This window comes from Lynx rufus, unplaced genomic scaffold, assembly GCF_022079265.1.
Source record: "Lynx rufus isolate CCGP_SWC_20201006 ecotype Redwood Valley unplaced genomic scaffold, mLynRuf1.p SCAF_8, whole genome shotgun sequence".
Classification (NCBI taxonomy): domain Eukaryota; kingdom Metazoa; phylum Chordata; class Mammalia; order Carnivora; family Felidae; genus Lynx; species Lynx rufus.
Genome location: NW_025814896.1, coordinates 90411349 through 90428695, shown reverse-complemented (window position 1 = coordinate 90428695; position 17347 = coordinate 90411349). Strand labels below are relative to the sequence as shown.

At 42.2% G+C, this 17347-nt stretch overlaps 1 protein-coding gene across 1 annotated transcript; it reads right to left on the bottom strand.

Annotated features, from left to right (window-relative positions):
- Positions 1 to 6399: 6399 nt before the first annotated feature.
- CUNH2orf78 (chromosome unknown C2orf78 homolog) lies at positions 6400 to 14445 on the bottom strand. Its single transcript, XM_047068776.1, has 3 exons — positions 13048 to 14445; positions 9282 to 10043; positions 6400 to 8427 (listed from the first exon to the last, which is right to left on the bottom strand). The coding sequence occupies exons 1-3, from the start codon at positions 13142 to 13144 to the stop codon at positions 6509 to 6511; spliced, it is 2778 nt and encodes a 925-aa protein (XP_046924732.1). The 5' UTR covers positions 13145 to 14445; the 3' UTR covers positions 6400 to 6508.
- Between the last annotated feature and the right edge of the window lie 2902 nt (positions 14446 to 17347).

Here is a 17347-nt window from a genome sequence, read left to right as displayed (position 1 = left end):
CAGACGTCTAGTCGGTTGTTGGAGCATCGTCTTATTATACAATGTGCTGTGTTACTGGAGCATTTTTCCTGTGGGTGCTCTAATGAATCGCCACAACCTGGTGCCTCGTAAAGCAGAAATTAATTTTTTCACAGTTTTGGAGGTCGGAAGTCTGAAACGAGTGTCACTGGGACAAAATTAAGGTGTAAGCAGGGCTACACTCCTTCCAGAGGCTCTTGGGGAAGATTTCATTCTTGCCTCTTGCAGCTTCTTGTGGCTGTTGGCTGTCACACTCCAATCTTTGCATCCATGGTCACCTTGCGTTCTCCTCTGCTATCTGGATCAAATCTCCTTCTGCCTCAGTCTTCTCAGGACACACGTGAAGGACAGCTGGCTGACTCAGTCGGTGGAGTATGCGTCTCTTAAACTCAAGAGTCGTGAATTTGAGCCCCACATTGGGCACAGACATCATACATATATAAATGCACATATGCGATTGCATTTAGGATTCACCTTGCTAAGTTGGGATAACCTCTCCATGTCAAGATCCTTTTTAAAAAATGTTTCTTTTTGAGAGAGCAAGAGAGAGAGCATGTGCGAGGCAGAGGAGAGGCAGAGAGAGGGAGACAGAAGATCTGAAGTGGGCTCCGCACCGACAGCAGAGAGCCCGATGTGGGGCTTGAACTCAGAAACCGCTAAACCCAGGCGTCCTTCAAGATCCTTAATTACTCACATACACAAAGATCTTTTTTTCTAAATAAGGTGGTGATATTAACAGGTTTCAGGGATTATGACCTGATCAGCTTGGGTGGCCATTATCTAGCCTACTACAGGCATAAATCCTTACTACCTTTTTGGCACCTAACTACTTAATAAATGGGACTGTTAAGTATTTCTTTGAGCCTATAGGTGAGACACCAAGGGCTCTGTGAATATATAAAGTTTGAGAACCTCTGAATTAGGAGGCTCTGCCAATAATCCAGACAGGGAATGATGGGGGCTTGGACTTGAGTGGCAATGGAGAAAAGCGGTTGGAAGTAGACAAGTTCTAGATACAATTTGAAGGTAAGACAGATGGAGTGTGCTGACGTTCTGAATGTGCAGTTGGAAGGGAAAGAGAGACTGCAAAGTCTCTTTATACTTTTTCTGGAAACAAAAATGATGAAGAAAGCAGTGCATGGACCAGAATTTCTGCTGGGGACGAGTGCAGACTGGTGGTTCCATTTTGTACATGTTTAGAGAAGTAATACAAAAAGAAAGAAAAAAGGGAAGGAAAATACGTGCATTCCCAACTAGGGCCTGCCGCCAGACCCTCCACCTGCTTACTCTACTCTCATGGTGGTCAAATGTCCCTCCACCCATGTTTTGACTTCTAATCCAAACATGGACTGAGCAAATACAGACATGAGGTTCCATGTTAGACACAGGAGACTTAGAAAGCCTTGTCCGAGCCAGAATCCTAAAGAGGATAGGGCAAATTGGGCTCTCCTTTGAGGAGCTGAAAATTACAGAACCCCCAAATTAAAAAGTTATGCCAAATGATGGAGTGGAATTTCAGAAAGACGAGGCAGCAGCGTAGTTTTTGAATCTCCCCAAAGGCTTTCATGGAAATAGATCAAAACCAAAGGCCCACTGGTACCATTTACCGTGAAATTAGAAACTCCCCAAAACAAGAGGGTGGGTGTAACATAAGCCCTAACAGTTGCTTTTTTCCTTTTTTGTAATGCCTGACTTAAGCTTTGATTGCCAGTTCATTTCAAAGAGGCATCCACTTCAAAGACAGCTACCCCAGTAAACACAGTGCTAGCCACACATGGGATAAATAGCCAGGCCACTTTCCCCCAACTGAGGCTTCTTTGACGTAGAAATCTTGGTCAATTTCAATAACTGACCTTTGGGGCCACTTGTCTTTTCTTTCTCCCTGTGTTTTAAATCCCCACTCCCATGTTTTCTGTTTTGTTTAAGGAGGCTTCACACTTAGTATGGAGTCCAACCCAGGGCTTGAACTCATGGCCCTAAGATCAAAACCTGAGCTGAGATCAAGAGTCAGACACTTGACTGACTGAACCACCCAGGCACCCCATTTTTTAAGTAGGCTTCATGCCCGTCCACTCCTATTTTAAATTCACCACTAAGGACTGAGCCCTTGAAACCCCAGGCCCCCACCCTTGATCCTGGTCCTGATTTGAACCCCTGGTCCCAGTGCTCTGTCTCTACCTGAGACCTCACTGTGTGGCCCCAGGTGTACTGTGTAAGGAATAAACCTCTATTTTTTCAAACATTCCTGGTGGTTGCTGCTAAAGGACATCTTGAAATCATAGTAAGAACCAGAGGACTGGTTCAACCACATTGGTTACTGACAGGCTGAGACCCACACACAACAGTGGGGAAGAGTACCATCAAGAGGCACCGACTTGCCCGCTTCTGGTGTCTGCACCAGAGGCAGTCGCAGACTGGAGGAAGCATCTGATGGCCTTGAGGGCAGGAAGATTTCAACCTGCCAGCAGGTACTCACTCGCAATTTGAGAACAGCAGCTGAGACCTGGTGGTGCAGTCGTGTCCACCCACAAAGTGAGGAAGTACAAGGAGCCCCAGAGGGGGTCTAAAGGACTGGGGGTGCTCTTCCCCCGCCCCACCTCTGTCTTGAAACGGAACAGCCTGAGCTCCCTTCCAGATGTGACCCACCCAGAGGAGAAACTTCTCACAGCAACAACAGACACAAAGAGAAATGTCTTTATAAAAGTCTGGAGAAGGGAACAGAGCCAGGAAACCTCAGAAAGAAGCCATCCATTTTTGAACGCTACGTTTGGAGAAAACAAAAAACAAAAAACAAATTCTGTGAAGTTAGGAAAGTGATCCTCAACCACAACTCCTTTTCAAAGTGCATTAATACTGATTTCACTTAAAAAGTGGATAACAGAAATGAGATTGAGATCAAGTCCTACACAATAGAATGGGGGAGGGTCTCCACATGTGGGGCAACAACCAGGTGGAAGCCGGTGGCACTGGAGGTGAAAGGATTCACCTAAGGCAGAACAAAGGCGATAGAAGTGTATTGAACACATCACAAGGGAGCAGTGGGCAGGACAACAAAGGAGAGACTGTCTGCAAGGAGACAGTGTGTGGGGGCTGTATTTAAAAGGGGAAGGTGAGGAGGTATGGAACTTTTCCTTTTTGCTAACTGTGCTTGGTTGTAAGTAGCCCACATGTTGGTTAGGGCCTATGGATATTTTGATGTGGGTCACCTGATGGGCCAGTCTGTATTCGGCCCAGGGGTTGGAGGGCCCTGTTGTCTCTATTTCTCCAGGTGGTCACTGTGGGTCCTTTCTACATTCCATCACTCAAGCCTGTTGTCTAAAAGCGGCCTCTAAAGGTAGCATAAGAAAATGAGCAGAATAGCATCCCTTCAGAAAATGAAAGCAAATCCAAAAAGACAGGACCACAAAACAGATCAAAATTGGAACATGCTATTTCAAAACAAGCTAAAAGATGGGGTGCCTGGGTGGCTCAGTCAGTTAAGTGTCTGACTTCAGTTCAGGTCATGATCTTGCAGTTCACGGATTCGAGCCCCACGCCGGGCTCTGTGCTGACAGCTCAGAGACTGGAGCCTGCTTCAGATTATGTCTCCCTCTCTGTTTCTCTCTACTCCTTCCCCACTCACGCTGTCTTTCTCTGTCTCAAAAATAAACATTGAAAAAAATTCACAACAAGCTAAAAGATATTAGAAGGAACAACATAAAAGATGAAAGAATGTGAAGTGAGGGAGGGAAGGAGAGGGAAGTTATTATCTAATAGCTCCAGAGTTTCTGTCTGGGGTGATGAAAAAGCTCTGGAAATGGTATTTGGTTTTTGTTTGATATATTTCCATGAGACGGCTGGGGACATCCAAAAACTATGCTGCTGCTTCCATCTTTCTGGAGTCCTGTTCAATTTTTTGACATAATTATTTTAAATGTGGTTGGTGGTGATGGTTTCACCTCATCATGGATGTGCTTAATGCCACTGAATTGTGTACTTAAAAATAGCTAAATTGTGTACTAAAAAATGGTAAATTTTGTGTTGTGTACATTTTACCATAATAAAAAAAAAGATGAAAGACCAACATAAATCAGAATTAGGAGGGATAATAGAGCTCAGGACAGAATTAAAAATAAAAGGAAAAATCAGAAATAAAGACTTAAGTTAAAAATAATACAAGAGTAAATGAACATAATGGATAATGCCTTAAGAGAAATAAGAAAAGTGGGAAACTTTTAAAGATGAAAAAGAAGATAAAAAGAATTCCAGAGAAATGGCAAATATAAAAGGTAGGCAAAAAAGTCAGGACAACTCTGAAGAGAGTAATACAAATACATACAAGAAGTTAGTACGCTCTAAAAGTGACATTCTAAATCAGTGGGGCAAATTAGCCAATACATTGTGATACATTCATGTTGAGACAAATGGTTTCTCTAGAAGGATTCACATATAGTGTGGCAAAAGTAGATGTCTCTAAGGGGTCAGGGAAATGGGCAGCTGGGTATTTCCATTGAATACCTTTTGTACCTTGTTCTGTCATGTGACTTTATTACCTCTGAATTCTGACTGCCTGAGTTCAAACCCCAACACCCCCAATTGCTAGCTCTTAATCTTGGGCAAACTTTTGACACTCTCCAAGCCTATGTCATTATCTGTGAAGTGGAGTGAAGAAACTCAATAAATGTAAAATACTAGCAGAAACAACCCAAATCTCCACCAACTGATGAATGGATACACAAATGTTGCAGAGTCATGCAATAGAATATTATAGTCATAAAATCAATGAAGTGGACACACTAGGACATGGATGAACTTTGAAAACATAATGCTAATTACAGAAGTCAGACGCAAAGGGCACATATTGTACTATTTCACACCTATGAAATGTCCAGAGAAGGCAAATTCAGAGAGACAGAAAGATTAGTGGTTGCCAGTTGCCAGTGGAGGGGGGGAGAGAATGAGAAGTGACTGCTAATGGTCCAGGGGGGTTCTTTTTGGGGTGATGAAAATGTTATGGGTTAGATAATGGTGATGGTTGTACATGCTTGTAAATGTTCTAATGACACTGAATTTATAGTTTCAAAGGGTGAATTGTATGGTATGTTAATTATATCTCAATACAAGATAATTTTTAAAAAGCAAATTACAAAAAAAAAAGCAAATTGCCAATTTTTCCATGGTGATTTTCCGTTGTCCCCATCCCTCCCCTCCCCCCACTCCATTCCCTTTCCTGCCCCACCCCCTCCACGCCCTCACTCTCTCTACCCCCCAATTCTTTCTAGCTGTCCCACCAAGTCCTAAGGAGCACCTCTAGACCTTTGGCACCTGCGTGCTACAGCCGTTGGAGCGCTACTGAGTTCCCACATGTGCCCACCGCTCTTACCTTGTGGGAATGGACCCCTCCAGCGGATTTTCCTCCTGCGCTTCGGTTGGTCAGTTTTAGAGAAAGGGGCACGCACATCGGCGTCGATGGAAGACGACCTGGCAGGCCCCGCTGGTTAACGTTTAAGTCCCTACGGAAGTTTGATCTCGACCACCATGTGACTTCCGGATGCTCTGATCTGAAAGCCAGGTTGGCCATCTGCTGGCGCTTGCTAATACTGAAGGCTTTGGAGCCATATATAAGCCTCCAATTGAAGCCTCGTTCCTCTGCCCGCAGTGTGACCTAAGCCCATTGCTGAATCTCACTAGTAAAGTGGCACAGTGGTACTAGCGTTGCATGTCGTTGTGTTGGTTAACTGAAGTAGTGCGTTCACCGGCCTGGTGCGTAGGTGTTTAATAAACAGTGATTTGTATCCAGGCCCTGTTTTCGGCGTGCCTCCTGCTTCTCGGCGGGCCTCCTGCTACAGCAGTTGGCTTGGCTAGGCTCCGGTGATCAGCTGCCCCCAGGATAAATGTGAGCCCTTGCCATCCATCCAGTAGATGGATGATTTGTACTTACCTTACCCAGCTATAGTCATAGATGGATTGGACAACCCAAACATTTTGGAGGTATGTCTTGAGTCTCTTGTCTTCTAAAATACTATAGGGTGGACATGAGATGTAAGGCCAGCCTCCACGAAAGGCTTTACATTTATTCTGGTCAACCTAGACTGACTCATCTCCTGTCATCTCCAATTCTATTTATTCTTTTAACCCTAACCTCAGACCCTGCTTCTGCCATTTCCCCCACTCCTGCTTTTTATAAACCTAGAAAATCTCTCCCCTTTCAGCCTTCGTGGCCTGGACCAAGTTCCTTCCTCTTTTCTTCTTATCCCCTTTCCCTTATTCTCCCATCCAACTTTTGGTTCTTTCTCATGCAGACTTTTATCCCGACACCCACCAAAGAAAACCCCCAGTTAACAGTATCTCAGAACTAAAAAGTCTTCTTTATTTCTCATCTATTAATTATGTTTATTATGTTTTATTAAGTTTTAAAATACATCTGAATAAATAGAGAAATTTATATCTATCTATCTATGTATGGATAAATGGCTGGTACCCAGAGTGGTACCAACAAACGTAGCAGCTCTTATATTGCATAGCCATAGTATCGAGCAATTTCCATATCTTTTTCCCTCTCAATGAAAAACTGCACTTTCCCCAAAGAGGTGTATTTGGCTGCATTCTCACGCTCTTGTTGAGCCTGCCGCTTCATGGCCTCTCGCTCTGGCCTCTGTTCTTTTGTGATGGGCTTCGACATTACTGGCTCAGGAACATTGGGTTTTCTCCATGGAATAGGTTGAAAGCAGAAGTCTTGGAGTAGAAATTGATTGTGAGGTTTGGGTGGGGACTGGAGTTTGGTCACAGCAGTAGGAATGGGTTCCTGCTGGAGAGAGGTGCAGGATGACGTTTTGTAGGGTGCAGGTCTGGATGCAGCAGAGTGAGGGACACTAGGCCGGGTAGGGTTGGTCAAACCTGGTCGGGTTGGATTGGTTGAAACTGGCCGAGCTGGTCTGGCAGGACCTGTCAAGGAGACAGGGGTTGGCCGGGATGAATTGACTGTAATAGGTTGAGCTGAGCTAGTGGACCCTGGCCGGGCAGGGTAAGCCATAGCAGACCGACGTGAGGCCAGAGAGTGTGGCCTCCGAAGAACAGGTCGAGCTTGAGGCTTCTCCAAGGTTGGAAAAGGCAAAGGCACCAACTTGACCTTCCCAGGAGGTGGCAGCTCATACTGGGATGGAGATGGACACTCTGTGTCAGCACCACTGTCTTGTTTCTGGACTTTGACTTTATTTTTTTCAGGACCTTTACCCTCACGTGGGGTGTCCAGCCATCGTTTGATAACTGGGGATGGCTGGGCAACTTTAGGGTTGCTGGAGTTTCCCAGGGCCCAGGAGGAAGAGAGTCTGATTTTCTTATCACTTTTTTTCCCCAGCGCGTGAAAAATCTGTACGGACTCCAACATGTGCATGCCTAAGCAGCTTCGAGGCTTTTTAAAGGTCTCTTGGCTAAGCTCAGGTTGATTTCTCCTCCGCTTCATCTTGGGAATGGTTGGCTTCTCTTCTGCCTTGACTGTGTTCCCTGACTGCTTACTCTCTTCAGCTTTCTTGGGGTTGTTTTCTCTGCTCCTTTTGGTCTTTTCCTGCCCATGGCTCTTAGTTTTGCTGATCCTGCTGGATGCAGCTTTCTGAGATTTGCTGTTGGAATGCTTGGCTGCATTCACATGAGCCCTGTCACTATCTCCAGCATTGCAAATAACCACTTCTTCCCCTAACAGGCATCCTGGGTCCTTTGGCTGGATTTTGGTCTTGGGAACACCATTGATAGTCTCAGCAGCTTTGTGTTTATTCTTCCTGGCTTGATCAGAGGACAACTTTATGACACTTGACTTTTCTTGCACTTCATTCAACTTGATGATTCTGGTATCTTTGGCATTGATCACCTTGGGACCTTTGGATTGATCAAGGTCGTTCAAGGAATTAAAGAGCTGGGGAAGATGAATATCCTCCACTAGAGTAGTGATGTCTGCGAAACCACCACTAGATTCAATCCCATTTTCAAGGGTCCCTTGGTCCTCAAGACTCATGCCATTTTTTCCCAGATCAGTGTTTTCAGAACCAGACTGCTCCTCTTGGCCAAGGGGATCAATGCAGGCCAGGAGCTGGTGAATATCAGGAATTTCTAAAGGAAGTAGTGGAGGATCTTGATTTTCTAATGGGATCTGGTAGGCATCCAGAGGCTTTGAAAGCTTGGTTTTAGTATCACTCAAATTCTTATTCTCAGTTTGTTCCTGGCTTGGAGCTGGAGGCAGTGCCAGCAGATTACTGGAACTCTGGACAGGAGCTATCACTGAGATGTCTCCAAGCTCAGGAGGTGGGTTGCTTTCAAGTACCTGGATATTTCTGCTACTGCAGGACTTGGGGAATTCTGGAGTTTGTGGCAGACAAAATGTCTGACTTGGAGATTGCAATCCCAGGGAAGTCTCCATCCCCAGGGAAGTCTCCATCACTACAAAGAAATCAAGGAAGAAGTCATTCCCTGGTAAGTGAGATGCTCCCCCAGACACCAAGACAGAAATCATGCACCTTCCAGCAATAAGCAAGGCGGTTCTACCAGCTCTTCTTAAGGATCATGGAGAGAACCCTGTGCTAGGAGATAGGAGATGACTTCTAGTTCTTACCAGTGATCATTTGATGTCATTGATTCTTGCTTTTCTTTGTATTTTATACAAAGTTTAAGTAAAATAAGAGGCTAAAGTGGTTTTTAAATTATGAAATGTTTCTACAAAGCCTATAGAATCCTTGCAATTCTCCCCACTTTCCTTAGAAAATAAGAACACTTCACACCATGGACTAGGAGAGGGAATGGCGCTCTTTCTGATAAAATATATAAGGATAGATTCTTTGCCTGCTTGCTTTGGACAGCATCTCAGAACACAAGGTCTTAAATCCTGGTGTAAATTAAGGAAGTGAGGGAAAGTTAAACTGGCACTATCACAATAAGAGTTCTGAAATGCTTTCCAAAGAGACTGAAGCAATAGATCAGGGAAGGGAGTTCATTACAGTGTGGTAGTACAGGAGACTGATCAGCTAGGGCAGTGAAAAGTGTGGTAGCCCTTGTGTATGCACTTGGGGTCCTTGTACCTGTAGCATAGATGGCCATTTCAGTGTCCCACCTTCCCACCCCTATTTAGTGCTCTTATACAGAGTCTAAAAATGGAGAGCACTGAGTGAGGGTAGTGGTTATTAAAGTCTCAGGACTTAAATTCTGCTTCTCTGTGGATTCACTACTACTTGGCTGAAGATTTGACCCTGTTTTTGAATGCCGACCTTAATTCTTTCCCTCTTGCTATTTCTACTCACCTTGAAAACTTGTTTCTGTGATGGGTTGAGCAGATACAGAGTAGTAGATTCCAGAGGTGGAGGCTGGTGGTGGGACATTTGTGGGCTGAACCTCCTTTAGTACCATGACCATTTCTGGTTGGGGGGCAGAGGCCTTACTTCCCATGTATGACACAGAGCCATAGGACTGCAGGTAGGGACCAAGTTCTCCAGACAGTAGAGGTCCCAGTGTGCCTTGATTATAGTAATATACCTGGCTTCCTTCCTGGTAGGGAAGTGATAGGCTGTGTCCCTGATTTGGAATCTGAGATGGTGTTCCCTGAACAAGGCTGGCAGAAAGTGATGGATACAGAGGGACCATGTTATTGGCCTCTGAAGTTTTATCATACTGGGCTGCCATAGATATGGAAGAAACAGCCGTGTCCTGGTCAGTGACAGTCACAGTGAAGTCTCCAAGTGAAGATGACTTCTTTTCAGTGCTCCCTGTGCTATCCCACTCAAAAATACCTGGATAGGAAGCAGCTGAAGTGGAGATCTGGTTCTGGGCAGTAACTCCAGACAACATAGTTGGACTGGAATGTTGGTAAAGGTAGGCACTACCCATGAGTGGCTGGAAAGAAGTGCCAGAAGCTGATGGCAGTAGCCATGCCGAACTGACTGCTGGAGCAGAGACTCTGGAGAAGCTGTAGACACTTCCTGCTAGGGAAGCTGCATTGCTCACCACAGGGAGAGAGAGCTGCAGAGAGTTTGGAGTTCCAAGTAAAGATGGATTTTGGAAATTTTCTGTAGGGAACAAGAGGGTTATGAAGAATCAGGGAGATGGATCAATTCTCACTATGTTTGAGGAAACACATTATCTTAAAGTTGTTGCTACCAAGAAGCCTCTAATACCAATAGTTGCTGAGATACCAAAAATCAAACCATTTAAGATGGTTGTAAGGGCTGAAGTAGCTTGGTAGGTACTCTTCTATATTAACTGCCTGTGCTCCCAACTTGGGCACAGATGTGTGGAAGACCCAGGTGGTGTGCTTCGTACATCATTCCATAAGCAAGAAGCAACCTTCTCCCTGCCCTGTCTTTCCCTTGAGCCTACACCAGCATCCACTCACATACTGTTTCCTAGAAGTGAGGCACTTCCGTCTTCGGAGGTCCTTAGAGAACCTCTGTTCTATATTCTCATTTCACGAGTGAGGAAACTGAGGCCAGGGAGGTCAGACTGACTTGTTCAAGTTCTCCCATTATGTTAGGTCTCATTACCAGGTGATAAAAACTAATAATCGTGACATCCTTGCCAGGACGCTACTCTGAGCATTATGCTGCCAGAAACCAGGAGAAATACAATGAATGTAGATTCCTCCCCCATTAGAAACTGATACAGCTATTACCATTGTAATCTTCAGGGTCTTGTTTTGCTTGTGCAGTTCGCATACAGCTCAGTCCAGCTGGTAAATTCAAAGGGTCATTCGTGGGGCTCCTGGTTGGCTCAGTCAGAGGAGCATGTGACTCTTGATCTCGGGGTTGTGAGGTTGAGCTCCACGTTGGGTATAGAGATTACTTAAAAATAAAACCTTTTTTTTTTTTAAGGGTTATTCTTCTTAAGCCTAGTTTCTGATCCTACCTCAAAATGACTACCTGAAACTAAGTTTCTCAAAAAGTGCTTTTTGATAGAATCAAGTTATTTAAGCTGTCTCTGTGCTTCCGTTTACTCTTCTATAAAGTGGTTGTAATAGTAACAACAACAATGGTAGTAGTAATAATTCGCACATGAATAAAAGTGATACATTACATATGATTTATATGAAGGAAGATATGTTCCGAAAAGACAGAAAAATCATGAAAAACACACATTACAGAACTAAGAAGAAATATATAGATATTAATGAAAACTGGGATATGTAGCAAGCATCAAGGCATAATAAGTTTACTGATATAACAAGTTCTTTATCATACATACACTATTACAGAAGTGAATATTGCCTACCCAATTTTGCTGAATACTACTAAACAAAATGGAGCCCACAACAACAGAAGGTGATTTTGAATGAATTCCTAACCAGGACATACAGACAAGGATAGATCAGTAAAAACTGCATAACAAGCAGCAAATGCCATAAATGTGAATGAATAGGTAGCCACAGCTTTTGTAGACAAGTATTACAATGAAATCTGGTACAAAGCAGAGAGGAAAATAAGTGTAAAGGAATTGTTACTGCATTCAGTCCCATTTTCCCAAATATTACCCAGCAAGTAACAGATACTAAGTCTAATACAAATGTATATTTCAATATAATCATATAACAAAAGGAAGAACATTTAAAAAGCATCATGAAGGTTTTTCTATTTATCTAAAAATATATTTTAATCATCTTCAGCCTTCAGGAAAATGTCATCCCCAAAGCCTATAAAAAAATACCATCGCTGAAATCAAACAAACAGACAGACAAAAATGTTTAATGTAAGAAAACCCAAAGGACTCTACAAAATTGTTTTAGATAAATGTGGAATTAGGGATGTGGGCCTTGACTTTTCTTCTTAGGTTTCTGAGATATGAAAACAGATGTGTGCTCCATGTTGGGAAGAAAGTAACTGAGAAGATGAAAGGAAGCCTTGACTTGGAACCTACTTATCACACAAAGGAATTAGTCCTTATGATTCAGTCTAGGAGATACCAATTTTTAGATAAACTGAGTCTTGTTTTTAATAGACAAAACACCTACATGGCTTAAAAAAGCAGAATGAAATAAAACTGAATATTCGGTTTCCTCCAGCCCCTTAGATAGTCACTTTTATTAATTTCTTGGATAAGAAGCATCATTTCTTTTTTTTTTTAAGAAGCATCATTTCTAAAGCATATTTCTTAAAATGTTTACATTCAAAACTTTTCAGTGCCATCTGTGTTCAGAGAGGCAATACAAAAAAGCAAGCAAACAACAACTGAGTATGACCTTTCTGTAAGTTGCTTTTCCTGGTGATGCCCAATTCCGGCCTTACTTTCCTTCCTAGTCTCTTAATGTAAGTATTAGCTAAAATCAACTTTGTTTTGCCCTGCTCTAAGCAGATTTCATTTTATGCTCTTTCTGCTTTAATTTAAAATCTTTGGTTTCCTTCAATATTCCACCCTAAACTACCTCTTCCCCCACCCTCTCCCCTTGAGAGCTTCTCTATGCTCTTTCTTTTCATTCTTATATTTTCCCCTCCTCCTTGGTTCCTGGTAGCCTGTGCTGAGGGAAACAATCCTAAACTTCCTTACCTTTCAAGACTTGCCTCCCTAGAGCCCACTTTCCTCCATCCTCTTTTCCTGTTTTCCCTTTACACCTACATTAGTTAGAAAACATGTGAATTTGACTTTTTGAGCAGCACTAAATTAAAAATACTAAAGTCAAAATATTAGTGGAGGAACTGTTAACAGATGAAATATCTTGGTAAATATTGCTAGTTTTCTACATAACCTAGGTTTTCTCTCTTTCTGTTGAAACACTCTTCAACAAGCCTCTGATTTCATTTTCTACATGGGTGCCCTTTAAGACTCAGTATTAGAAAAGAAAGGGACCAGAGAGAACAACCAATCTAACATCCTCATATAACAGATGAAGAAAAAACAGGTTTCAGGAGTCAATGACTTGTCCAAAGTCACACAGGTAATAAATGCCAAAGTCAAAACTGAAGTGAGGTCTCCAGAGTTTTAGTTCAATACTTTCTCCCATGATTCTATGCTATTTTGAATCTACTACTACATTTAGGGGCAAAAATAAAATCTAATGAAAAACTTTTGAGTTTCTTTCCTTACCAGACATGGTCAGAGAAGAGGAAACATCAACTCCGGATACAAGGGATGAGGAGACGATACTGGAGGATGTCTGAGTGGCTGAAGCCGAAGAGTGCATGTGTCCAGTACGAAGGTCACCGGTCACTGGTCACTGGTCACTTGCGATGATCCAAATTTATTTACAGGTGACTCCATGGAAACCCCAAGATTCCACCAGGTGGTGGGGGTTTGGTGGGAGAATGATGTCACAAAGCAGGCAGTTTAAAGGTACGAGGTAGCCAATAGGGAGGTCAGATTCCCAACAAGAAGACGGGATTGGTGGAAGGAGTGGCAGGAGAACTAAAACAACACCTAAGTGGTACCTAATCCTATAAGACAGATGTGATAGTCTCACTTTCTCTCACATTCTTATCTTAGGGAAATCATCTCAATGTTTCTTAGAGGTGTTCATTAATATAATGAACTAATAGTTATTCATAGTCTATGTATTATATTTTATCATCTGTATTCTACATTTACAATTATATATCCAGTTAACTAACATCCTTAGAAAGGAAAGGCACATCTAGGTTGAACAATTAAAGGGGCTCTGAAATAATATTAGTGGATCTGATTAGTAAACTTACTGCAGCTTTTAAGGAGCAAAAGAAGGAATTAAGGAATTCTTTTTTGTAACTTGGTTAAAGAGTAGGGTGAAGTTTGTTCAGTGCTTCAGTGAAGTTTGTGGAGAACAATGTGGTGCAAGGCTCGTCTCCTTGAATCCTACCTTCCTTGGACTGGGCTGTGCTGGGCAAGGTTGAATTTAGATCTCTCTTCTCCTCTCCTTCATCATAGGCATTGTTTGTGGGAGGGGTCTTGATCTTGCATTCTTACACTCATGGATGTTACTTCCTGTCAACCTCCAGCAGCAGGAGTCTTTTGTTCAGTGCCTGATGCTTTGCAGAATGAATTCTGCCCGTTAGAAGCAAATACCAGAGAGTTGGAAGACACAGATGATTGCAAATCTTTCCTTTTCCAGCATTTGGTTGCAATTCTTTTGCCCATAATTTGCTCCCTCCATCTCTGGGCCACACAGGCATCCTGCAATCCCATCCAGCTGTTTTATACGTGAGAGGCATTCCGGGCATTCAGGGTACTTTCCCTTTCTCATTCTCACATAAGTGTATCCAGTGTGGCAGTTACCATAGCCTCTTCCCCCCTTGCAAACAGTCACTGTAGAATCTTGGGCCTCTAGGATTCTCTGCCTGCCATGCTTGGGCGCAAGATCAGGCAAAATGAAGAGTACAATAGTTTACAGAAAGAAGAGGACATTCATTGAGAATAGGGAACATGCAAAGTGAAAGGGTACAGGAAAAAAGAGCCTCGTGTGGATTTTGGGTTTCTGTGAGAAACAAGTTGACACATTTTGGCCTCATTTTATAGTAACAGAACATGCAATTATATACATATAAGTGTAAATCCGTACTTATATATTAACATAATATTGACATAACAATGATAATATCAATGCATATATAATATATTGATTATAATATAACTTATATAACATATATTAGTGTTTAATATCTTATATTCGTTAAATATATTTATTTATGCAACTAGATAGTGCAGCATTTGCCATGAATTCTGTACACTAAAAAGAATAATCTTAAATATATTTTTTTTTGTGTTTTTTGTGTTTTGTGTCATATTACCTCATTTATATCATTGATCGGTATGTTCACAGGATATAAGTTGTTTTTAAATGCTCCATTTTTTTGATGGGGGGTGGGAGGGAGGGGAGGGTGGGTGATGGGTATTGAGGAGGGCACCTTTTGGGATGAGCACTGGGTGTTGTATGGAAACCAATTTGTCAATAAATTTCATATATATATAAAAAAATAAATGCTCCATTTTTTCTATATTTTTTCCCTTGTATTTTTAAGGTATCCAGCATTGTAAGACATATCGCATGTTTTTCTCTTGATGATTCTTTTGAAGCATCATGAACTAATCAACCTGCTGGATTTTGTGGAGACACTTAAAAAGGGTCCATGAGAAAGGCCCTGTGGTGAGTTATACTGTGCACCCAAGCATAAGGAAGATGTCTGTAGCCAGCTGGAACTGGCCTGGATTACCTCTGTTTTTGTTCCCCAGGTTAGTACTTTTCTTACTAACCACTCTCGTCCCTGTGATGAAGTGAGTTAGTTCTGAGCTGCTAATGCTTTTTATGTGAAGTAAGCTGGTTTGGGGGAGGAAATCTATGGATCAAGTCATTTTCCTCAGTGGTAAGCTTTTAGGAGTGCCCAGATCAGCCTACCTATGGACTTTTCTGGGCCAAAGAGTACCTGTGGCCAAAGAGTAGGAGGTATGTGATAGAAGATGCCAAGAGCCCACAAGAAGATAGCTCACAGGTGGTACCTCCAGAGACAATGTTTCATTTATAGGCCTACTTTTCCTATTATGAGATATGAGTTTGTTCAGTGATGGGGGATGATGCTTATCTGAGAAGAAATTGTGAGGGGTGTTGCAGCGTAGAGATATGGCTTAAGCTTATAAATGTTTTTCAGCGTTTTTTTCCTCTAAGACTCATACCTCAAATAGCCTACCTCTATGATATTAGTATATAATGTGAGGCTAACAATATATAGGAAATAATAGGCAAGCCAGACCAGTTTCTCTTTTCTCTATGTTCCTATGGAAATCAAGGGAATCTATAGCTACTGCAGGTTAGGGTGAGTGCTGTAAGGTTGGAGGAAGTGTAGTAACACAAATTGTGGTAGCAGTGAAATATTTACATATTAAAATATCTAGTTCCAACATTCAGTTCTACTTAGGCAGACCCTTAGTTAGGCCTTTCCTGGCTCCCAGCCTCTCTATCTTCTCTCCAGATTTTCAGCCATTTGACTTAACCTACAGAATCATCTTAATTTCTAAAATGGAGGAGGAATAACCTAAAAAGCTTTAGTCAAACACTCTGGAACTTAGCATCAAGCCCTATCCTGACCTAAAGTCTTATATTTGTGGTTAGAGTATGGTCTTACCCTATAGACCCTCTTCCTGCATTTTGCAGACATTGGGATAAATAGGACTTGTCTTGGTGTAATATATCCAGTCCATCTGCTACTGCTACTGCTCTCCTTTACTTCCCCTTTTGTTACTTTTTGACTGGGTTAAAGACTAGAATCCCTCAAACACCTGAGGTTTGGTACCTGGGGCCCTACCAGATACTAGTAGATTTTGTTAGTGTCAACTACTCAGCTGTTTGGTGTTCCAAATATCCTTTGCTCCTATATTTTCCATTCCAGTATACTACATATCTATTAAGGCATTCTTTTCTTTTCTTTTTTTTCTTTTTTTAGAGACAGAGAGCAAGTGGAGGAGAGGGGCAGAAGGAGAGGGAGAGAGAAAGAGAGACAGAGAGAGAGAGAGAGAGAGAGAGAGAGAGAGAGAGAGAGAGAATCTTAAGCAGCATCTATGCTCAGCACGGCCTGATGCAGGGCTACATCCCATGACCCTAGGATCATGACTCAAGCCAAAATCAAGAGTCAGATGCTCAACTGACTGAGCCACCCAGGCATCCCAAGGTATTCTTTTGCCTCATGTTGGACCTACTCCCATCCAAAGGCCTACTCTTTTCTGGTTCCCATATTTTCTGGAAATCCTGTTATGCCTACATCTGGATTTTCTTGCGTGAACTATAACTGAGTTTGTGTCTTGTAGCAAATTAGAAGTGCAAGACCAGGGGTGCCTGGGTGGCTCAGTCGGTTGAGCAACTGACTCTTGGTTCTCTTTAGTTCATGATCTGACAGTTCGTGAGTGCAAGCCCCACATTGGGCTTCATGCTGACAGTGCATAGCCTGCTTGGGACTCTCTCTTTCCATATTTCTCTGCCCCTCTCCTGCTCACTCTCTCTGTCTCTCAAAATAAATAAATAAATAAAATTAAAAAATTAAAAAATAAGAAGTGCAAGACCAATATACCTTATGGTTTCTGATAGACTTACGTCACATTTTATATATTCTCATGTCTGTAGATATATGTACCATTCATACTTTTTGGCCACTGAATGCCTATTGAATATTGTTTTTTTTTAAATAAATTCCAAAAGAATATTTTATGATTTAGCACCAAATTTGAATGTGTCTATTTGTAAGTTTGCAAATATGCTGTGCTAACTTACACCTTTTCTTTTTCCAAATAGCAATTTGCTAATATTGACCTGTTTTAAATTATGTGTAAGTTTTCCGAATTGTAAATGCTTGTGGATTTAAACTTGGTTAGAATATGACTGTCCCAGAAACGTTAAAGATAGTGATCTTTTTATCCATTCATTTGATCA